General features: G+C 34.1%; 1 protein-coding gene and 1 long non-coding RNA gene across 2 annotated transcripts; both read left to right on the top strand.

Annotated features, from left to right (window-relative positions):
• Nucleotides 1-1,654: 1,654 nt before the first annotated feature.
• LOC144849229 (uncharacterized) lies at nucleotides 1,655-4,456 on the top strand. Its single transcript, XR_013613959.1, has 4 exons — nucleotides 1,655-2,299; nucleotides 2,347-2,563; nucleotides 3,692-3,883; nucleotides 4,038-4,456. It is a non-coding gene; the product is annotated as an uncharacterized LOC144849229 (long non-coding RNA).
• A 10,024-nt stretch (nucleotides 4,457-14,480) lies between these two features.
• Nucleotides 14,481-20,080, top strand: LOC144849225 (uncharacterized). Its single transcript, XM_078706289.1, has 3 exons — nucleotides 14,481-14,823; nucleotides 18,307-18,357; nucleotides 19,361-20,080. Exons 1-3 carry the CDS (start codon nucleotides 14,646-14,648, stop codon nucleotides 19,567-19,569), a joined length of 438 nt encoding a protein of 145 aa, XP_078562415.1. The 5' UTR covers nucleotides 14,481-14,645; the 3' UTR covers nucleotides 19,570-20,080.
• The last annotated feature ends 5,063 nt before the right edge of the window (nucleotides 20,081-25,143 follow it).

The raw sequence follows: 25,143 nt of genomic DNA, 5'->3' as shown, positions 1-25,143 counted from the left end.
CTTTAAGAAGTGTGTTTATATTTTTTAAACCTATAATATTGTAAAAGTTGACATGAATCTGGTAAATATATAAATTGCTGCACACCCATTGTCTGGTTTCACCATGTCTTATTAATATAAAATTAATTCCTTTTACAGGTATTGATGACAGTGAGCCCTCAACTTCACATCAACAGCTACCAAGTCAAGATACAATGACAGATGAACATGCTATAGATGAGATATCTCTGTAAGAAGATTTTGCACTTACTTGAGACGTGGTAAGAGCTTAAAAACAGATCAGAGTATCATAAAGATGATGAATAATCTGGAAATACATATATGGAAATACAAGAATAGATGGAAATGGATTCGAAAGGAATCATCAGAAGACATTGGTAGAATGCTAGCTCATGTTTTGATTGCTGTAAAAGATGAAGAGTATGTGTTATCTAAAATCATTCCATCATGTACTGACGATGTGGTGAAAGGTCTGTCTACTGAATGTAGTAAATATACCTTTAAATACAATATAGAAGCTTTTCAAATCGGAGTATGTGAAAGTGATACAGATTTGTCTACATCACTTTTAATTCATTTGTTGATTAATGCACCACAACTCAAAATACTTCAATTACGTAAGTTAACAGGTGTAACTATGAATGATACTGTTGATGCACTATCAAAGAAAGGATTAGTGTTGGAATTAGAGAACCTTGATATCAATTCCAACTATCTCATTGATATCACAGGTTCTGTACTTGGCACATTACTGGCTATTTCGCCTAAATTGAAAACACTTAACATAAGCAACTGCTATCTGTCAGGTTTTATCATAGATGCTATGGTGAGGGAATGTGTCAATAGGAACCTAGTGTTGGAATTAGAGAACCTTGATATCCATTGGAATGCTCACAGTGGTATCACAGGTTCTATACTTGGCACATTACTGGCTATTTCGCCTAAACTGAAAACACTTAACATAAGCAGCTGCAGTCTGTCAGGTGTTATCATAGATGCTATGGTGTGGGAATGTGTCAATAGAAACCTAGTGTTGGAATTAGATAATCTTGTTATCAGTGGGAATGATCTCAGTGACATCACAGGTTCTTCATTTGGCACATTACTGGCTATTTCACCTAAACTGAAAACACTTGACATAAGCAGCTGCAGTCTGTCAGGTGTTATCATAGATGCTATGGTGAGAGAATGTGTCAATAGAAACCTAGTGTTGGAATTAGATAATCTTGTTATCAGTGGGAATAATCTCAGTGACATCACAGGTTCTTCATTTGGCACATTACTGGCTATTTGTCCTAAACTGAAAACACTTGACATAGGCTGGTGCAGTCTGTCAGGTGTTATCATAAATGCTATGGTGAGGGAATGTGTCAATAGAAACCTAGTGTTGGAATTAGATAATCTTGATATCCGTGATAATACTCTCAGTGATGTCACAGGTTCTTCCTTTACTGGCTATTTCGCCTAAACTGAAAACACTTAACATAAGCTTCTGCAGGCTGTCAGGTGTTATCATAGATGCTATGGTGAGGGAATGTGTCAATAGGAACCTAGTGTTGGAATTAGAGAATCTTGTTATCAGTGAGAATACTCTCAGTGACATCACAGGTTCTTCCTTTACCACATTACTGGCAATTTCTAAACTGAAAGAGCTTAATGTGCAATTCTGTTATTTACCTAATGATATAGTGCAGGATATGAGGCAACACTTCCAGAGTATAAATGGTGAATTTTACCATTGGTAACTGCTATACAGTAGTTATTAAAGTGCAGCTTAATTTGACATTCATTACAACTGCATGATACATGTATTACAGGCACTTGTTTGTTATCATAATCTTTGGTAATATAAATGTAAATTAAATCATGGTGAATATTGTATTTTAATACATGTCATATTATATATAAAATTGTTTATTTGATATTTGTAAACAATATATTATGTTTAAAATTCAATATTACCTTGGATTTAGTATATTAGTATCTTGACAATTGCTAATGCAACCTAATATACTGCACACATAGCATATCATTTGTAATATGTCAGAATTAAGATTTTGATACAGTCTATTTTGATATGCCAGTATTTTTATAATTTGATGAGTCATCTTGAATTTGATTGTAAGACATATTACGCCAAATTTTGTTTAAAATTGTTAATTTCACAGGATTTGAATGTTGCTATGAGGGGATTTTCATCATGATCATAATTCTTCAACTATTCTCTCAATTTTTATTCACTGAAAATTGTACAACCATTTAGTTTTTAAAATAGTTCTTTCCTTTTCTTGTGAATTATGTTTATTTTACCTCCATGGTTTATCTATATATACAAATAAATGACAGGTAAACAATATTTAATTGTTTCTAATTTTTATCTTTATAAATAAATCTACATTCACACCAGAACAGAAGATGGCGCTGTTCATTTATTTTTATAATTTTCCATGAAGTTCTGTCTGCACCATCAAACTTTATGTGACAAAATGTGATGTGCCCATAATATGTCATATCACTACCATATTTGAGCACATCACACTTTTTTTGTCAAACTAGTTTGATAGTGTAGACAGAGAAATTATATAAATTTGTTGTAAATGTAGTATAGTGGTTGTTACTGTGCATTTTCAGTCAATAGCATATACTTGTGTTAATTGGGGCAGGGAGTTGTAAATGAAGTATAGTGGTTGTTACTGTGCATTTTCAGTCAATAGCATACTTGTGTTAATTGGGGCAGGGAGTTGTAAATGAAGTATAGTGGTTGTTACTGTGCATTTTCAGTCAATAGCATATACGTGTGTTAATTGGGGCAGGGAGTTGTAAATGAAGTATAGTGGTTGTTACTGTGCATTTTCAGTCAATAGCATACTTGTGTTAATTGGGGCAGGGGGGTTGTAAATGAAGTACAGTGGTTGTTGCTGTGCATTTTCAGTCAATAGCATATACTTGTGTTAATTGGGGCAGGGAGTTGTAAATGAAGTATAGTGGTTGTTACTGTGCATTTTCAGTCAATAGCATACTTGTGTTAATTGGGGCAGGGGGTTGTAAATGAAGTACAGTGGTTGTTACTGTGCATTTTCAGTCAATAGCATATACTTGTGTTAATTGGGGCAGGGGGTTGTAAATGAAGTACAGTGGTTGTTACTGTACATTTTCAGTCAACATATACTTGTGTTATTGGGGCAGGGGGGTTGTAAATGAAGTACAGTGGTTGTTACTGTCCATATTCTTTTTTTTTCTCTTTCGTGAGGCCAACCCACTTTTATTTCATTCTTCGTATTACACATTGTAGTTATATATAGAAATTGTATAAAATGTCATTAAAAAAAATGTTTTAAATATATATATATAAAAGTAAAAATTAAAATAATAATGAAACAATTAAAAATTAATACACGTAATTTTAAGAAATACAAGTTAATAATTTTTTTTTTACGCTACTCCATTTCTTTTTTGCCTTGCTTATGTTACAAGCATATTGATTCTGTATAAGATTTTTTAGCTCAAATCGGAACAAGTTCCAGACGACTTTTGATCTAATTTTTGAATGCTTTTCTAATGATTTAATAAAATTTGTTTTATAAATACAAAAAGTAAACAATGATAATAATTCATTGACATTTTCACTTTTTGTTCCAATAACAATGTCTAGCCAATCATGTACGGTTTCTTCAAGTTTATAGCATTTTAGATTGTGTTAATTGGGGCAGGGGGTTGTAAATGAAGTACAGTGGTTGTTACTGTGCATTTTCAGTCAATAGCATATACTTGTGTTAATTGGGGCAGGGGGTTGTAAATGAAGTACAGTGGTTGTTACTGTGCATTTTCAGCCAATAGCATATACTTGTGTTAATTGGGGCAGGGGGGTTGTAAATGAGGTACAGTGGTTGTTACTGTGAATTTTCAGTCAATAGCATATACTTGTGTTAATTGGGGCAGGGGGTTGTAAATGAAGTACAGTGGTTGTTACTGTGCATTTTAAGTCAATAGTATATACTTGTGTTAATTGGGGCAGGGGGGTTGTAAATGAAGTACAGTGGTTGTTACTGTGCATTTTCAGTCAATAGCATATACTTGTGTTAATTGGGGCAGAGGGTTGTAAATGAAGTACAGTGGTTGTTACTGTGCATTTTCAGTGAAAAGGGCTTCTCTGGTATTTTGCATGTTTTTACATTCCAGTTTAACAAAAATAGTACTATACATAAAAGGAGCACATTGGTTTTCATTATGTATATTTTCAGAATGTAATATATAAATTTATATATGAATATGAAATAAATACATATTTTAATTACCATAGTCCTTTCTGTAGTATTTTTAATTATAAACAACATCTAATTTTGGGATTTATTTTTTATTTTGTGGGCGGGGGAGCATTTCGACTGCAGTTCATTTCAGCCGCCATAATAAAAACACATCCCTCTGGGTAAAAAAAGTGAGTAAAGACAATGCTTAGCCGCCCTAACCCTTGTACTCAATAAAGATGTAGTAAGTTGTGAATTTAAGAGTACATAAACTGGTGGCCGAAATAATTAGATCCCGAATATATTATAACATCTTTCTGGCCTACTTATTTAAAATGCTTAAGCTTTTCTATTAAATACATGGATGATGGACATCTTATAATGTTGTTGATTCTTTTTAAATAATAATTTTAATGATGGAAAAAATGTGCGAATCTATTTCTGTACAAACTGATTTTAAAAAAATTCAAGAAATTACTGAACAAAAAAAAACTGAATAAAGAAATTATACAACAACCCAACTGTACAACGTTTTATGAAGGTACAAATAATATTAATGAAATGATTTCTACGTTATCTTTGGTTATGTTTTGGCTGGATGGAAATTTTGTATTTATGTAATTATGTATAGTCACAGTTTGGGAGAGAAAGACCTTGTAATAGGCTTGTATTATTTACATAAACATGATTGTAAAATACAAAACAATACAGAACTTAAAATCTATTTTAATGCGGATGGATTGTCATTTTATATGTTATGAAATATTTTGAAACAAAGGGTATGAATAATTAATGTTTCTACAAAGTAACATTTTCGTTAAATAATTTTATTTAGGAAGGCCTACAAAACCTTAAAGATAATATGATTTTGAATAACATAAAACGATAGCAGAATTTATGAATTCTTATTTTCCTTCCCGATTAATTCTTATTTTCCTTTCCGGAAAACGTCACAGCAAAAGATGATACGATTCAAAGATTTCAAACCATGAGTATGCATTATGCATAATGCTAATTAGGATTGTTTACAATTCGTCACAGTTGAGAAGGTGTTGTCACACAGATCGCGAGGAAGTTTTATGGGTATGCATACAGAGTAGCCAAATAAGCGCGTTGCATTATGAGATATGTTTTGATCGATTATTTTTTTAACCAAAAAAACGTCTGAATTTCAATTAAATGATTTTTTTTCGACTAATTTTTGGTGAAAGTTAATAACTATTATGATACTTCAAAATGACCCACTCTTAGTTTCAAAATCTTTTATTTTTTATTTTTTTTGGAATTTGACAAAGGGACAATACATCTTTAATCGCAATGGAATGGAATCATTTCTTGTAGTCCAGTCAATCTACAGTTTCAACTCCCAAAAGTAGACAAAATTGCAACAAAAGATTTTTTTTATTCAACTTGAAGCTAATTTTACGATAAAAAACATACAAAAAGTCTACCAAAATCGGACAACTGGAAAGGTGATAAAAAGACAATAAATCATAGCACTATTTCATTAAAATATGTTCGTATTCGGCGTAGTAATATTGTCAGAAATTGTTGTCTCTGATTGGTCGAATAAGTTTTGTGCTGTGTTGTTGTTACGACGGAAAATCAGATATTCCCCAACAAGTAATGACTTTAAATCTTGTAATCAGGTAATTTATTAATTTTTTTTATAATTCATAATTTTAAAAGCAACATTTACTCTTTCATTAACTATTTAAACGAATGCGGCAATGTAAATTAGTCTTAATAGATACGTACAGAGAGATAAAGCATAGGGAGCGGGGATCTACTCGCGATGTTGTTGAAAAACGTTACGTCACGCTAATTTGCGTGTACTGATGATAGGCCTCCGCTCGTCGTCGTACCACCACCTACAGACACGTGAGACGAACGAAGGTGGGCCGGCCGGTGGCACCCCGTCCGCCGCGTGTAGCTAGCTAAAAGAAGACCGCCGATATAATAGGGGATGATACTAAAAACGATCTTAAATTTAAGCCTACTCTGACTAGGCGTGAAAAGACAAAATTCGGATAATATTATATAGGCCTAGAGCCAACCGCTCTTCATTTTTTTTATGAATTAAGCACAAAAATAGGGCCTAGGCCTAGGTAAGCTTAGCTAGGCTAGCCTATACTGCCTAATAAAAGGTCAGGCAGCCGCTCCTACCCGACTGGGCCATCTAGATCTAATAGATGTACAGTATAGGGCATATGCCTAGGTAGTAGACACAGCTATGCACTAATCTTAACCCCGGAATGTTTATAATAATTAGTTGCCAACCTTTTTAGTAACTTAAATAGTATAGTAGTGAGGCTAGGCCTAGGCCTCTAATAATAAGTAATACTACTATCTATGTATTTTTTATCAAACTAGGCCTAGTAGTAGTAGGGCATAGGCCTATTTATGCGATATACATTTCCTCTGTGTAAACTACAGATTATATTCTATTAATATATTTGTTGTGATATCTATTTCATTTACCATAGATATCTTATACTGTACTACTATTAAACAATACTGCATCATTTGCAGAGAAACAATTGATGAGAAGAGTTATAAATCTGTATCATCAATCAGACAGAAAGGTATGTTTAGTTACATTTTTCTCTGGCATTATACATAATTAATTTTTTTTTCCAATTACATTTTCATCTTCAATGAACTAAAAAAACAAATGAAAGTTTGTTTTTCTATGTATAATTTTGTTACTACTATTTTAGGAGCAGATAGTGTGAATACAGCGAGCATTCAAAGAGGATTGAAGCCCAATGCTGTTGCGGGGTCAGTAGTCCATACAAATTGCCAGAAGAATTACATAAACGTGAAGGTCATAAAATATGGTGTACATTTTAAGATACATACATGCATGATCAAAACAGTTCCTTGAACATGGTTTCAGTGAACTATTGGCAAGTTATTTAGTTTTATTATGGTGATGTAGTGTTGACTGTTATACTTTATTGTAAAGTAAATAATTAATGTTTATGAATTGAATAGAGATATTAATATTTCAGAATGATTGACTTATATTTAACAGGGCAGAGAGTTCAATAGAAAATAGTCAATCTTTAAATGAATGAAATATTCTCTCCACTTCACGAAAAAAATACATTCATTATTATTATAAACTTTTATTCAATATATGTGTAATTATTGTACTTATTACTTAAGTTTCCTGTCTCTTGTAATAAGAAATGTTACATAAATGTACTTATTATTTGAGCTTCCCATACAAATAATGTTGAAATACATACTATGGCTACTGGAAAAATAATGCCACTGACCAGCTGCAGCATGTTAATTTATAAGTAGTGCTCAGGTAAATGATTTTTGTGTACATCTTATGAAAACTACAGTACTGCCATTATTAAAATACACATTGCACGACTGAAATATTTTATACATATACAGTAGTACATGTAAATGCATGTAAAAAGAAATGCTGTGTGCAATATAATATAGTTACTGTATTTATGAAAATAAATATTGAGAAATTACTTTACAAAATGTAATTTGTGTTATTTGTCGTCCAATGTCGTATACAGTACTCGTAATAGGGCTAGATCTTAAATTATACAGTATTAAAATAAAATAATCATGGGTTAACAAAATTAATTTAGTCGGTCTCGGATGTTGACCTGTGTACAGTAGGGCTCTCCCACAATTGCCTATAAGAATATTAAACGGTGGTAGTAGGGCTATATATAGCTAATCTAAAAATGTAGTGCAAGTGAGTGGCCCATAATAACGTAAGTAGGCTATTATTTATTGATTCATTACATTCAATCCTATATGAAATGCATCTCTGGCTGGCACCAATTTACCCATACGGAATAGGCCTAACCTAAAAAGTTGGCCTAAGCCTAGAAAAAAGGTTTAGTCAGAGTCTACACGCACAACATCAGGAGGGTGGCAGTCCAGAACAGACAGGTCTAGGCTAGAGAGAGGCATACACCAGTTATTTGGCATGTTTGTTTGCTTTACAATTTTATTTATACTAAATCAACTCACTGACTTGAAATACCAATGAAAACTACATTAGCATTGTTTTAATAAGTGGCCTTGCAGGAGATTCAGCATGACCTACTTAGGGAGCGCAACCAAGATATGACATTGGAAGTTGTAATTTCGTATATCGAGGCAAAAGAGACGGGTGTAAGCGCTCTTCCTCTCGTCTTACAACTACAGGAGCATCGGCCAGCAGCTCATATCGACAATGCAGAAGCAACAGGCTAAGATTGGCTCTGACCCAATTTGTACATATGCGGCAATAAAGGACATGGTGCGAGGAGTTCACCAACGATGCGCAGACAGTTACTGTATGCCCTGCCTATGGTAAAACCTGCTCCAAATGTGGCATTAAACATCATATTGAATCAGTCTGTCGATCTTCGTCAAGGAAAGGTGATGCTAACAGTACGACCACAGCGTTGTGTACAACATTGCATGTAGATATGGTCGTTGTTCGGCTTCTTGCTCTTGACCATCACATATATGATGACTTGAATGACACTTGGATTCGAAAGAAAGCAGGACCGCATCCATTCAGGTAAGCTTATGGTACAAGCCTTACCAGAGGACTATCAAGCACTGGGGTATAACCTATCACAAAGTAGTCTTGAATTGAAGCCTTGGTCATAGCTGATACTGGTTGTCAAAGTTGATTGGCTGGTATTGATATTTTACGTTGGCTACAGATGAAAGTAACTCAGCTCCTACCAGTCTCGATGAAAATTAAAGCTGCAAATAATGGCGGAATCACGCCGCCATCCTTCGATATAATGGTACGGTGTGGACGAACTTGATAAGACTGTCACTACTAGACAAGTTACGTATATCACCCGAAAGCTCAGAAAAAAATATTCTTTAGTCGTGAGGCATGTGCCCACTCAGAAAAGTAGCACCACCTATGCCAAACAAACTGCCCTGTGAGGCCACAGACGGGAATAAAAAACGGCTTGAAAACTTTCTATTAGAATATTATGGATCAAGCACCTTCAATGTCTGCGAACACCAACCACTGCCTCTTATGAAGGTTAAGCCTATGAAGTTGATGATTGATCCCGGGCCAAACCTGTTGCACATCACACCAGTCCCAGTTCCTCTCCACTGGCAAGAAGCGGTTATGGCTGGACGACGACGGGGTTATTGAACCTGTTCCAGTTGGTGAACCAGTCACTGTCATCGTATGGTCATTATTATGCGCTAAGAAGAATGGTAAGCCAAGACGCACAGTCGATTTACCGTCATTGAATGCACATAGGCCTACTACACTTTGAGATATCACCAACATCTGTCCGTCCATTTTTCTGTAGCTGATCGAATGCTACCGTTTCGACAATTGAAACCTGGGACACCATTTGAATGGAACAATAACCTACAGCATACTTGAAGAATCCAAACTTATTATAGTCAGTGAGATCGAGGAAGGAATATAGAATATTCAACAATATGCGACCTACATGTCGACAGATTGGTCCACCAAGACGGGTATCGGATTCTGGTTGCTTCAGAAGCATTGCGAATGTCCATCTACCATCCCATTCTGCTGTAGTAGTTGGAAGATCACGCTAGTTGGTAGTCGATTTACAAGCTCAGCAGCCGAATCACGATATTCTCCAGTTGAAGGTGAAGTGTTGGCGGTCACATACATTATGCACTTGAGAAAAATCACGCTATTTTGTCCTAGGCTGTAATGACCACACTATTGCAGTTGATCATAAGCCTCTATTAAAAATATTTTGTGACAGATCGTTGGTGGACATTCCAAATGGACGTCTACGAAACCTAAAAGAGAAGACACTTCGGTGGTACAGATTTCGATTCATATCCCCGGAGCAAGTCACTGAGCTACTGACTCAATCTCTCGACACCCATGCAGCCCTAAGAATGTGCTTACACCAGTGCTTATGGACCGTAGGCCAATATAACCAACCTCAACAACACGGAGACTACCTCACCAGTATTCTGCCTTCGGACCGACGATGTTGACTCAACCAGTGGGAGAGTCGATCAACAGTTACTTATTACGTGGGATAAAGTCAAGCTGAAGACAAATAGCGACGACAACATGGCCAATCTGCTCACTATAATTGATTTGGGTATGCCTCACTCACGCCATGAACTGCCTGGTATTCTACGTGTATGCTTTTCGATCCGTGAGGACTTGAGTTCCATCGATGGTGTCATACTATATAAAGACCGCATAGTTGTGTCACCTCAATTACGGACAATGTCTTAAAATCGCTACATGCTGCACATCAGAGAGTTTCATCAATGATCGCACGAGATGAAGCATCAATATTTGGCCTGGTATTACAAAGGATATTCAGGCTTATAGAGAGAGATGTATGACTGTAACAGGATGACACCGTCTCAGCCTGCAGCACCACCTTATCCGCTAATGTATCCACGGTACCCATTTCAATGCTAGTGTGCAGATTTTGTTCACCACAAGGGGAATAACTACCTAATTATAATCGATATAGATATTCAAACGGGCCAATAATCGAAAAAGCATTTTAAGGGGCACAAGGACTCATCGCCACGCTCCATTGGCATCTGTGATGAACTATCTTCAGACGGAGGACCTGAATTCACATCAGGGAATACTAAAAAAAAAAGTGTAGGGCATTCATCACCGCTTATCATCAGTTGCGTTCCCGCATTCTAATTATTGTAGAGCTGAGGTAGGGGTGAAAACAGCCAAGCGCTTGATAACCAATAACACAGGCCTCCATGGTGAACTGGACACTAATGTATTTCAACAGGCAAGTCTTCAGTACAGGAACACACTGGAGCCAATGACCAAAACATCTCCCGCTATATGCGTCTTTGGACGTCCGATTAAGGATCTGATACCAATTCTTGAAAGCAAATACTTGCCGCATCCGACATGGCAGAGCACTTTAGAAGATCGTGAAATGGCACTTCGGAATCGCCACATGCATTCTGCAAAGTACTGAACGCAACACACTCGCCGTCTTCCACCCTTAATTGTGATTTGGTACGGATCCAAAACCAAACTGGCACACATCCAACTAAATGGGACAAGACAGGAACAGTCGTTGAAGTACGCCAATTCGACCAATATAATAATGGTAAGGGTTGATGGCTCTGGTAGGATAACGTTGCGTAACAGACGTTTCCTTCGAAAGTACGAACCTGTATATCAACCGGAACTCAAACATACCATATCTTCAAACGTACTATAGACCCATTGCCCTCACGTCAAATGTTGTCAAATGTCTTGAAAAAATAATTCTCAAGGATGTCGTCAATCAATCAAGTAATTTTCAAGACAATTATCAATTTGCTTATCAGTCTAATAGAAGTGTGGAGGATGCTATTTTAACACACCTAAATAAGATCTGTAATCACTTAGATAAGTCAAGATCATATGTTAGATCTCTGTATATGTGCCTTTAACACCATTATTCCTGCATTTCTTGCTCGTCGGCTTAAAGACATGGAGATAAACCACAATATCGTCAGGTGGCTGTCCGATTTCCTGAAATGTAGACCTCAGTTTGTAATAACTAATGGGCACATGTCTGACAGCAGGACAACAAATGTAGGAGTACCTCAAGGCTGTGTAATATCACCTGTGTTGTATTCCCTTTTCACTTCTGACTTTAAGTCACCAAATGAGTCATGTTCTGTGATTAAATATGCAGACGATATTGTTATCACAGGATACATTTTAGGTGATAAGCATGATAATGAATATGACTACCGTAAATTGATATCAGATTTTGTAAATTGGAGCAAATTGAATAATTTAAAGTTAAATGTTGGTAAAACTAAGGAGATGGTCGTAGACTTTAGAGTAAAGAAAGATCCTATTATTCCAGTTCTGATTGATGGTAACGAAGTAGATAGAGTAGAAGAATATAAATACTTAGGTTTTGTCATGGACCACAAACTTTCGTGGGAAACCAATACAAATAGAATAGTTAAAAGAGCCAATCAAAGAATGTTTATACTTCGCAAAATGAAATCACTTAGTATTGATAGCTCCCTGTTAAAATTGTTTTATACCACCATGATCCAAAGTATTATGTCTTTCTGTTTGATATGCAATTATGAAAATATTAATAAAAAAAGATAAAAAGAAATTGAATCGCATTACAAAGAAAGCTGAATATATTGTTAAAGATCCGTTGGTGCAGTTAGATGAAATATACATAGATTGGATAGTGAAGGCAGCTCATAAAGGATGTTGATCATCCCCTTAGCAAATACTTTATTATCAAACGCAATGGTAGAATACATGTTCCAATAACTAAGACAAACAGATCGAGATATGCCTTTGTTGCAAATGCTATTTATATACCGTAGTTCCCCGGGTATAATCCCACCCCCCTTGTACGTGAAATTTGCCCGAATTTGGGAGGTGGGACTATACCCGGGGATTTCCCGCTGCATGAACTGAAAATGACGATATTTCTTCTAGCTACGATTTAGGCTATCTAAAAGCTATATTCCGATGTAGGCCTAGCAATTAGACGGCCAGGCCATCTAGGCCTAGGCGGCCTAATTGGTCTTACCTGTGCTATGCCTACCGTATAGATTTTCCCCGAGATTTCTACTTAAAAAATACCCTAAAATGTGATCTAGGCCTAGCTTCCTAAATCGACATGAACTCGATCATACGAGTTCTTCATGTTCACCCACACGCTCGAGCTCTCTGTGTAAATCGCATGTTGCTGCATGTGACACAAACTCTACTGCACAAGCCGGTCGGTATAGAGGGCGGTGTTTTTTTGTTTTTTTTACGGTAATCAAGCATGCACAGTAGTGTAAACAACAAGAAAGAATGTACACGACGGCGAAAGGATGTACAGAACGTGACGATCGGGGCATGCTAGCCTTAGGTTGTATTCAACTTAAACAATGTTCGATGAGTTTTAAGTCAGCCAAATTCAGAGAAATTACTCTATTTTTTTGGTGAGAAATTGACGTCGGCCTAGCTAGCTACAGTAGGCCTAGGCCCACCTCTAGGCTCTGGCCTAATGTTAAATTATACACTGGGACTTTGCCCGGGGATATGCTTGCGTGCGAAGGTAATCGTAAAGTCGGGGGTGGGATTATACCCGAGGAACTACGGTAATTAATTCACGTCACCATCGATAAAATGTTATGTAATACAAGACTATGTAAACAATGAAACTTTATAAAATGTTTTTATATTTTTAATATTTTTAAACGTTTTTAACATTTTTAGCCTATTTGAATTTTAGCAATTTATAAATTGTAAGGTTTTAGGAACATTCTAATGGTTTGAATCCTTTTAAAGCTGTTTTTAATCCTTTTAAAACTGTTTAAAACTATTTTAATCTCCTGAATCCTATTCAATTTTAATACCTTGTCATTTTTACACCGTGTTTCATAACTTATATTTTTTGTGCAATTATGTGTGTGTACATATTATATTTTATTGTATATATATTTATTATTTTACTAATAATTGTCAATCTTCAAGAAGAATTTCTGTTGTTATTTTATGATGATGATGGACAAATAAAGCATTTCAGTATTCAGTATATCTTCGTTTCCTTTCCCTGTGAAACAGGCACCAGCACTAATAGCTCATACACCAGCCCATTCTCCCACCCACATGACACCACCTCAATCTATACCTGCACCGCTTGAAAACCAACCGCCTGCCACACAGATAGGACAAAGGCATCAACTGAAACCGTACCTGTACCGAATGCCACCCGACGGCTGCAGATAAGACACTGACCAAGCCTCCAACTTACCAGTCCAGCCAGTAGTTGTTCCACGTCGTTCGGATCGCAAAAGAGGACAATAACAATTAAATTAGTCTTTGATGACCATTGGCTACAATACTATTGCTCAATAAATATATTGGTAACCAAATAGTCTTGACATTTTTTATTTAAAGATTATTGTTTTTGATATTTACGGCCGCCATCTTGTTGGAATCACTTTTCAGCCTGGAGTACGCCCTCTAGCCTTAGGCTTATTACAACTCTCTGGTTTTACTACACTATCTTTGTTTAATTTAGATCGTTCGTTTGTGAAAGTACGTTGTTCGTTTGTATTGTGAAAGTAGCCTACGTTGTTTGTTTTACTTTTATATTTTTGGCGGCGATTGCCTTCCATAGACCAACTACTAAAACACGTCATCACTACCTTGCTAAAAATAAAACACCAAAAAATACCACATCATCACGAGTATAGTATTTATATATTTGCGTGTGCACTACTTCCGGTGTTGTCGTACACACACTTCCTACCTTGCTGACCTACCACCACCAAAAGAAAGCTAGGCCGGCCTGCTACTACTAACTGTAATATTGAAGTTGGGAATGGAAATAGGATACTGTAATAGCTAGTGCTTATAATTATTTTGAACTCAATAAAGTCTCCAAAATGAAGTCTTCAATGGTTATTATAGGCGGCCTAATATGTGTTATTGCTTCAGTTTTGATTTTATTGCCAACGACGTCGGCAGTGCCAGTGGACACGTTGGCGGAGGAGCCGACTACAAATCCAAATAGGACTAGTCCTAGTCCTACAGATTCCAACAATACTACGGACATTTATGGCAGTAAGTTAACTATTCTGTAAAAATACTGTATCCACTGTATGACACAAATTGGACACAATTCGTCACTGTAAACATTTACTTCATGTCGCAGGATGGCATAACAATTATTTTTCGGGGTTCATATTTTAACGATACGTCATATTTGGGCATGTGGCGGATAACCCCTTGTTATTGTCAGGATCTTTTTTTTTTTTTGGTTTTCCGCACTTGTCGGATAACCCCTTGTTATTGTCAGGATTTTTTTTTTCCTATCTTATTCTTTCTTTTCTTTCGAGTGTTGTTCGCAGTGTATCTCTAATAATAGTAATAATGCTTATTATAGAATAAGAATAGATTGTATAACTTTGTCAGATGTACAAGAAACTTTGTTATATGACGTTAGAGTCGCGCATTGTAAGTTAAGCGCGATTATTTTATGACATTTTAAGGTTGATCATAAATTCTGAACAAAAATTCATTTACAAAAGTGTGTCATGTGTGCGCTGATTCTGTGACTCGATCAGACCTAAGACTAGCACATCTACATATAGTGTCATTCCACACAAAAGACAGTTGACATTATACAAATGGTAACAACAGATTGCCATACAATTCAACTCTTTCGACTTTACAAGGGGTGACTTGACCATACAGTAGGCCCCGTTTACGATCAAACATTTGTTAAAAAAAATAAAATCTTCCGGCATTTTGTATGGAACGCTGCTAGCTATGCTGTAATTTTTATGTCATTTAGTGATTGTCCTTTATTAAAGGAGTTATGAGGCCTAATTGTAAAAGGTGTCAGGTCTAAAAACGAGTGAGGGCGATGTAGTAAATTAAGGAATAGAAATCGGTGACTGCAAAACTAATCAAACATTTTGTGGACAACTTTACTGAAATCTGATTGGTCTATAACTGACCCTCTATAACTAACCTCTGATGATGTTCAGCGGTAAATTTTATATCGATGTCACTTCAATATCCAGCTCACAGATTATTTTGTGCATGCTGTACACAGTGCATATGGGTCATTCTTCAGTAAGTGTCTAATTTCAGGTTTATAAAAAATCGATTTTAAAATTTGCATTTTTTAAATTTTAAAAGTATATTCAGATAAATGAACATGTATTACATGGCAAGCGTATGTTTGGCGCAATCTTTATTATATATTTCGTATTTTATTCGTATTTATAAATACATGGTTCTATGTTATTGTCATTTCCGTCACATTTATGGGATATACAAAGATAGAAAAAATAACGGTTTAGGAATTATAAAATTATTTTCATTATTAATTCTTTGATACTATACGTTATTTCTGTCTCTATTAATCAAAAAATAATTGTTTTAACATTTATTAGTATGATGTTATACGTTCAAAACCATTTACTATTCCAAAAAATAATAATTTTCAGAAAATAGTATGACTGTCACTGATGTTTTACAAAATTCTGTTTTATAAATTTTAATTAATATTACTATCCATTGACATAGTAGAAGAATATTGTTTATATTTCAATTATACCATATAATTGCGTTCATTACTTAAATATTTTAGCATTTAAAAGGATAAAATATCCTTGTGACGGAGATGAAACCGTGACGGAGATGACGAACCTAAAAAATCATGTGACGGAGATGACTTTAAGATATGATTTGATTATGTTTATTGACCAGAGTCACATAGATATACAATGTAATAACATAATAAAGATATACAAAACAAAATGTGCAACTAAAAAAGGCCTTGGAAATAACAAAAAGTCATATCCGTCACGGGCCGTCATCTCCGTCACAACGAAACATTGGGAAATGTGACGGAGCTGACCGTGACGGAGATGATGTATTTAGCATAGGACAGCCTAGGATCACATCGTAGGCATGTCTGACAGCGGAGACGGATTGCATACTTCTAAATACCGTGAATAACTTGTACTTCCAGTTGAAAAAAAACAGAAATTATAATTATTTAATGAGTTCTATACCGTTCGGATATGACATTCAATAAAGGTACGCAACTGTAATTTTTCTAAAACCTCGTTTTATTAGCTTTTTTCCTCTTTTATTGAAAATGATGTGCGGCTAGTTTTATTTCAATATCTTCGCATGTTTACAACGCACAGTCAATTTTTTTCCCCGCCGTTCATTAAACTGTAGACGGCACATTTAAATTATGTGACGGAAATGACACAAAACTGCGGGACAAGCATTTTCCAAACAAAAACTTTAAAGTTTGAGATTTAATGTATGTAGAGATGTATTTCGAAGAATATAATCGCATGAAATCATGATTAACTAACTTTTTACAATATTTTCGATAACAAAAGTCCTGTTATCAAATATATACGGCGATCATAAAATTGAAGATGTACGATCGGGACATAGGATTTTAGGGGGTTGCCTGAAACATTTTTAGAAAAATTAACAATATCAATGTAATTATCTTTGTTTTATGTAATTAATTATATTTACAATAATGTTGATTATGATTTAAGTCAAGAATTTTTATTTTTTAATGATGAATTTTCAGTCTCTATCCCACCAAAGTATCGGGACACGATTTTAGACACTTACTGAAGAATGACCCATATAATGGTTTGCTTGCTATGTGTGATTTGATAGATAAAAGTTTAATATGAAAAAAGTTTTATTTACAATTCAACAGCTTCTATAAAAAGTTTATTCTGAGTATCTATAACACAGGGATTCAAATATATTGTATAGTTGAAATCAGGTGGTTTTTTAGACATGATTACAAAATTTAAATTGTGGTAACACATACTATAGATAATTGATTAACAACAAAAATATAAAAAAGTTGGGGAATATAAGGCATGGATGAGCAAGATGCGCTCTATTAAATGTGGTGATCTATGGAAATAAAAGGTCATGATGATGGCCATCCGCTAGGTAAAGATTTTACAATTTAATCAAATATCACAATACTTAATTATTTGAACTATTAAAAACATCAAATCAAAATAAGTGAGTATGCGCATGCATATTTTTATCTGCTGAATAAATGAACAATAAATGAATGCATGTGGTAGAAGAGATCGCACAGTGGTTTGCAATGTTCTTTTTATCATTATGTAAGCCTTGTCTACACTATCAAACTGTATGTGACAAAAAAATGTGCCCATATATGCACATGATGATGTCATATCACTACCATATTAAGAAATATCACTACCATATTTAGGCACGTCAGCCTCTCATGTAAAGTTGAAAGCCTTTTTGTTCTACTGTATGTACCATTGCTTCAATCGATGATAGCATTATTTTCGCCTATAGTATAACTTAATAATTTCAACTGACTGTTCGATTTTCAGAATGTGATGAGGTCCGGACTAAAAAAAATCAGGATGTGTTATTAAAGAAAGAAAAGGAAAGAATTTTAGACTTTCGTTTTACACAAGATTCGATTTTGGGAGATTGATGGTTTAATTTAACAAATTGTTTGATTGCTACAATTGGAATCTTATGATGATCTTTTTTTTTCAGATACCACAATTGTTATGACAACAGAGGTGGGAGATACCTCAACTGTAACACGTATGTAACTTTAAAATTGTTTTACTTTGTAACAGTTCTCACAAGGAGTTGATAATTAGTTTATATTAGTTTTTGAGTTTGAGTTTTTAATTAGTACATACATTATATCTCTTCAAAAATGTACTATCATCGCGGTACGAGTACCACACTCAAATCATCGCGGCTGAAGTACAAAATAGTTGGCACTGTTGGATTTCTAAGGTAATGGCCTTAAATAAAATATTTTCCGCACATTGCGTACTGTTGCACACCATGTGCCCCACAATGGTCCAATCAAATGACAGGAATTTATTTATGTGTTACATAATAATAATATTCATTATTAAAGTAATAGTTTTTTTACCCAATCTCCAAATTCCTTCAAGAAAAAAAACAATTCTGTTCATTACATAAAGAGATATAAATAGACCTTTATGTGAAGTTGTGCATCTGACTTTTTATGAGTTTAGGTTTGTGCAATGCTTAACTTTAATTGAATTTTGTTTGCAATGAAATTTGACAAAAGATACTTCCTGTATCATACAAATGGCATGCTATTAATAAGTTAATAGTGACAAATTAAAAATGTGCACAATTTTAACCAGGTTTCAGGCAATTTTTTAAGCATTTCAAAATTATACAAATTGTGTGTGTCTTGTTTGACCCACAAACAATAATTATATAGCATATTTCGTGACAAGAATTTTTCCTAGTAGAATGAAGATGGCCAGAGTTGTTCAAATTTTTAAATCAGGTGATAAAAAGACATCAGTAATTATAGACCAATCTCCATACTGCCTACCGCTTCCAAAATATTGGACAAAATTGTATAATTACATACATAATTACATTATATCACAAAATGTGACATCTTTAATAATGCGCAATTATGCTTTCAGGAAGAACAGTTCCACTTTTATGGCTGTTATAGTAGAATGAATAACCAATTCGCTTGATGAGCAAAAAACACAATATTTTTTATTATGTCTTGTTCCATTATATGTCATTTCTCTTTTTTAAACAGCAAAATCCACTTCGTCAGCAGTAAAAGTAACCACACAGAAGGAAACTACACGTTCACCAAGTGAAGCACCACCTGGTGAAAGTGGTAGTAGCTTTGATGCAGGTAGTTTTATTGGAGGTATTGTTCTTTGCGGGGGTGTTATTGCAATCCTTTTTTTTGGATACAAGTTTTACAAGGCAAGGACAGATAAAAACTACCACACCCTCTAAGCTTAATGTTTATTTTATAAATAATACTAAAGGCTAAAGAAATTACTTAATTTGTTGTGTTTTGGGTGGTATTTGTTACTAAATCAAACTTAGTGCTGAAGTCAAATTAAATGGACATCAACACATTTTATAAACACTAATTTGAATGTTAACTTTGCTATTACAACAGTACTTTTTAAGTATCTATATAATATATAGTAGATTAGTTTCTGCATTATCATTGGACATACAGTAGTCTTTCTTTCTATTAAAAATGAATAGATCCAAATCTGATTTTCAAATACTAATTACTAAAAAGTTTGTAAGTTTATTGTGGCAGTCTAAAAGCCAAAAGTTTAAAATATTGTTTCTTTTCAATTGCTGAATGCAAGTGCGTTGGATCATGTATGTATTTTGATTTTTTTAAGTTGATAAACAAATAACCATTGATAGATAGCAATAATTTGTTTAGGAACTGTATTAAAATTGTTAATTATTGCATTTACTGTAAATTACATTTGTGCTATTTTCTTTTCATTATTTACATATTATAATACCTTTGTCTTATTAATTAATTTGGTCTTTAATCAATTTGGGTAAAGTGTAATGTATCATGTTGATTTTTTTCCCATTGATGAATTTTTGCTGAATAACTTAAAAAACTAGCTTTATTTTAGTTTATTATTGATAAATGTTTCTACTGCAATTTGCTTACTAAATCTTGTGTAGATAAGTATGATATTAGTGTATGATATTCATGGGTAATCAGATATTAGTTTGCATTACGATATCAACTGCGACAACATTGGTAATAACCCCCTTCAGAAGCAGAATGAGCATAAAAATAAGTTATGAAATTCACTAAAATTCATTTACAGTATGTACATTTGAGGCATTTTTTCTTATTAGGAATAAAAGTGTTAGCTGTCAATTTTACACAAGAAAAATACTCCTTGTATTAGAAATGGTTACCTAGTTAGCATTTAATTGAAAATCAGTAAAATTCCTACAGTAACTTCAATTAGCAAACTGCAATTTTATGGTATAGACCAACTGAAAAGTTGGTAATCGTTGTTATAGAATTCTTTTTTTAACTGTAGTTTTTTAGTTTATTTTCCTCCATATATTAAAGGAAATCTTGGTGATTTATATCAAGGATGACTTACATGTTTTACAATTCAGTCATCTGTGTGTAAAATGAATGCTGTACCTTATAAGATTCTTAAAACATTCCAACAAAAAATTATTAGAAATAAAATTAATATAAAATATTAAAACTACCAATAAATCTTAACAGTAAATAATAAATTTATACTTGAGAAAAAATTGTTTAAAGTGATTTTGTATAGTATGTTGTTTATGGAAAAAAGTTTGACTTTTTTGGTGAAAAGTGTCAATTGTACTTGCAGAATTGCCCCAAGTCTCTAGTTATTGTCTTTTTTAAAAATGTTTTTGACCACCATTCGACATTTCGATTTTTGTATTGTAAATAGGGAGGTCACACTATGCTCCAGACAACGTACGCACTGTAATTCTGACTCTGAGGTCAATAAAGCAGTCATTTTGAAATTGCTATCATATTAATATAAAAATCGTTTAAAGAGTTGTTTTCAGAGTCGCTAACCGATATATGCACCTACTAACCTCAACTTTATTTGTACATAGGAATAATATAAATGTATTTATAACAAAGTATTTATAGACGAATATTCCGAAAAAATTCTAAGCAAATGATAGCCAATGATAATGTTTATATTCATTGTAATGGAAGTTTTTGTCATAAACCTATCATAAGTTATCATAAATTTAGAAAATACTGATTTTCATTCATTTTTTGTTAAAAATCGCAAAAATGCTATCTCGTAAACTATTTGTCGTAGTATAAAACGCTAAATCATTCATTAAATGAAAGCCAATGATATTAATGTTTATATTACATAGCCTATGTAAATACGTGAACGTGATTGGTTGAAACTGCATCACATGACTACCGCTGCGAGGATCGTAAATCGTATATATATCCTCGAGTACGATGATATTGACTGTGTAATTTTCGTGTGACAACACTCGCGTTTGCTGATAAATAAACAAAAGTCATCCACTGGGTCTTGAACTCGCGATGAAATTGTCACTCCATCACAAGACAACGCTTCATGCGCTGCGCTACGGAACTTGCCTGAAGAAATTAATCATCTAAACTATTTAAACTATGCCTATATAGCGCCCTCATTTGTTAGTAGTCCTCCCTAGATGTGATGAAAGACCGTTTGTGATTGGTTAATACTCACGGTAGTAGTTAGTTACGCGCGACGCGGCGAACATCCGGTGATTCGACTCGCGAAAAAGACGAATTATTATTTATTTGGCCTAGGCCTACCTGATAATAATATTATTATTATTAATGTAGGCTTATTGGTGGAAATCCTTCTTTTATTATTTAAACCACCTACAGTAGCCTAGGCTATTGATTATTTTATTGCCAAGGAATCATTAATTAGTAATTATCTGTATATTATTCTTCGCAAGGTAAGGTGTCTAGGCTAGGCAGGCTTGTTTACATACAATACAAAAAGGAGGCCTAGCCTAGATAAGATACCTGACCCAGCAGATATTCTACTTGTTGTTGGCTATGTAATATAACAGATATCGCCTTTTATATCGGTAAAATATAAGATTTGACATCCATCGGGAATGATATTAAGTTCTCAGGAATATATATATATATATATATTTCCTTCAGCTGGCGCTTCGGGAAATATATATTCCCTCGGAACATAAAATCATTCCCTCGGGGATGTCAAATCTTATATTTAACCTCTAAACTAAGCAGTCAATATCTTTATAATATTCATTGTAATGGGTTTTTTGTCATAAACCTATACCGTAAGTCATAACTTTAGAAAATACTGATTTTCATTCATCTATATATCAATTTACGTAAGCGCAAAATTCGGTAAATCGCGCGTTACTTCTAGAATGTTTACTCGATGGTATATAAAGTTGGTTTGTACTATCGGTACTGATTTTAACCCCATGATGTAACCCTGTTTACTAATAAAATTAGTTATTGACGATTAAAACGAATTTAGGTTCAACAGTTTGCCCCAAATAGGAGTGTTTTCCGATCGTGGTATACACTGTCTAATGGATGTCCATCTTGAAAAATACCCGCACACAATAATACGAGGATGCTTTGAATTTGCATATCTCCTTCTACGATAATTGTTTTTAATAACTGAAAACTGGTTGAACAGCTCGAGTTGTTGAAGACGGGCCGATTTTCTTAGATTATACTATAGACTATTTTCTTAGATTATATTTAAGACTATTTTGATAGATTTAATATACGTTTATACAAATGTATTGATTTGCGATGAATGGAACATTCCAATCTTTCAGTCTCTCCCAGTATAATTATTTGGTTTAACACAAGTAGGTAAATGTATTAGCCCTTGGGGGATAAACTTAAAACCCTTAGATTTAGTATTGCAATACTTTGACAATACTGTAAATACGTATTAACCATTTTTGGTCGCCATTTCAATCGCAAATTTCTTACTGTGAGTGTGGGTACTTTTAGATATATATAAACACGTTTATTACTGTGAGTGTGGGTAGGCCCTATGTTAGATATATATAACACATAATATACAAATATTTTTTATATTATTATTAATATAATATTATTACGGACAGTTACTTCTCAACGTTTGTATAAATTAATAGGCCTAATTACAACTAAATATAAACGTCGTAGTGGTGTATCGTTACATGTACTTTACTATTTCAATCAACTATGACAGTTTTAACAAAGTATTACATCGCAAATGTTTATTGTATTTAGTGAGTATATTATTTATAGGCCTTAAAACATGAACAAATATTTCGTTACTGAGTGGATAAAGAATATATTTAAAAATTGTTTCTCTTTGTACCTATCCTCTTCCCCATCTCCCAACCTAATGTTACATACAAACACAAATTGGGTTTGTTTAAATGAGTCCAAATAAAAAATGTGGACTCATTTTGTGACAAGTTTCTCTTTCGGAAGTAATTCCTAGGGTGCTAATTTTATAAAGACTACATATATAGACTGGGCGCCCAGAAAGTTTATTCATGTGAAAAGCCACAAAAGGTTTGATGGGCTGATTATTTAGATATATGGCTAAGATTCAATAATCAATATTGCTGCCGGGTCATATCCTGTAAATTTTCCCTGGGGATTAATCATGTGAAAAGCCACACGGATAAACGTTGTTGGATCGTCCCCATATGTGTATACAATGTTAAAACAGCAATGACAGCAACTTTATCCTGTAAGTTGCCCGAGACAGTAGCCCAAAGTGACCACTCAAAAATGGTGTTAATCATGTCAAGAGCCACACTGCTAATTCCTTTAGCATTGTAACGGTTACAGTTACACATTGGGATGCACAAAACCATTGACAGCAACTTTATCATGTAAGTTGCCCCAGACAGTAGCCTGAAAATGCCCGTTGGGCCATACAAGATTTAATCATGCGAAGAGACACATGTCTAATTTCCATTTGCATTGTAACTGTTACACATTGGGATGCACAAAAATACCATTGACAGCAACTTTATACTGTAAGTTGTCGCAGACAGTAGCCCAAAAACGTCCGTTGGGCCATACAAGATTTAATCATGCGAAAAAGCCACATGGCAAATTCCTTTTACTATTATATTAACTATTATACTTTGGGATACGAAAATACTGTGGGTGCTCCAGATAGGCCAACCATTTCCGATTCCGACCCCTACAAGATTTAATAACTCGAAGAGCCACACTTTCCATTGCAGGGGATATACGAAAACACCATTGACAGCAACTTTTCTGTACGTTGCCCAAGACAGTAGCCTACAAATACCCCAGCCACTACAAAATTTAACCACACGGGTAATTTGTTTTGCATTGTAATTATTACCCATGTCTTAGTATGAATAAGTGTTTTGTGGTTTTGTTTAGTTGGTTCAAATTGGAACGATGTCAGAAGGTGATTTTGACGGGAAATGGTTTCTCAATTGGGGCTATAAGAAGATGAGCGATCGCGACGGCTAAAATCGAAGCATCTAATATGAAAGAATGTCATGATTGAATAAACATTATTTTGTGTCAACAGAATCCAGGACAAACCAAAGGAAACAAACACCGAACTGGATGGAACATGTCATTTATTATTAATGACGAAGAACTAAATATAATGTAAAACTAATGTAATAATAATAAAAGGGGGCAGCCACCTTTATAAGTAGATTATAGTATTGACATTACATCTAATACCTTACATTGTTGAATATATAGCATTAAAGATGTATTGTCCCCCAAAAACATGAAAAATGAAAATTAATTAAATCAGACTTTGAATATGTTATTTTGTAGTTTTAATAAAGGTAATCACTTCCAATGAAAAAAAAAACAAAAAAAAATAATGTTTTCACTTATAAGATGACAAAATAACTCTAGGTGCCTTTTTAGCAGAGATATACCTGAAAAGTGAAAATTTGAAGTCCGCCATTTTGAAATCCAACATGGCCACCATGCAATCAAAATGTTAGTTATACCAATATGTTTGG

Source organism: Antedon bifida, chromosome 7 (assembly GCF_963402885.1).
Source record: "Antedon bifida chromosome 7, ecAntBifi1.1, whole genome shotgun sequence".
Classification (NCBI taxonomy): Eukaryota; Metazoa; Echinodermata; class Crinoidea; order Comatulida; family Antedonidae; genus Antedon; species Antedon bifida.
Note: the sequence above shows the minus strand (reverse complement) of the source record. Positions and strands in the feature narration are given on the sequence as shown.

Excerpts from the sequence above, each read along its gene's own strand:
- LOC144849225 (XM_078706289.1), top strand. The coding sequence starts at position 14,646 with ATGAAGTCTTCAATGGTTATTATAGGCGGCCTAATATGTGTTATTGCT. Across the intron at positions 14,824-18,306 it reads TACTACGGACATTTATGGCA|ATACCACAATTGTTATGACA; the intron begins GTAAGTTAACTA and ends TTTTTTTTTCAG. Across the intron at positions 18,358-19,360 it reads AGATACCTCAACTGTAACAC|CAAAATCCACTTCGTCAGCA; the intron begins GTATGTAACTTT and ends TTTTTTAAACAG.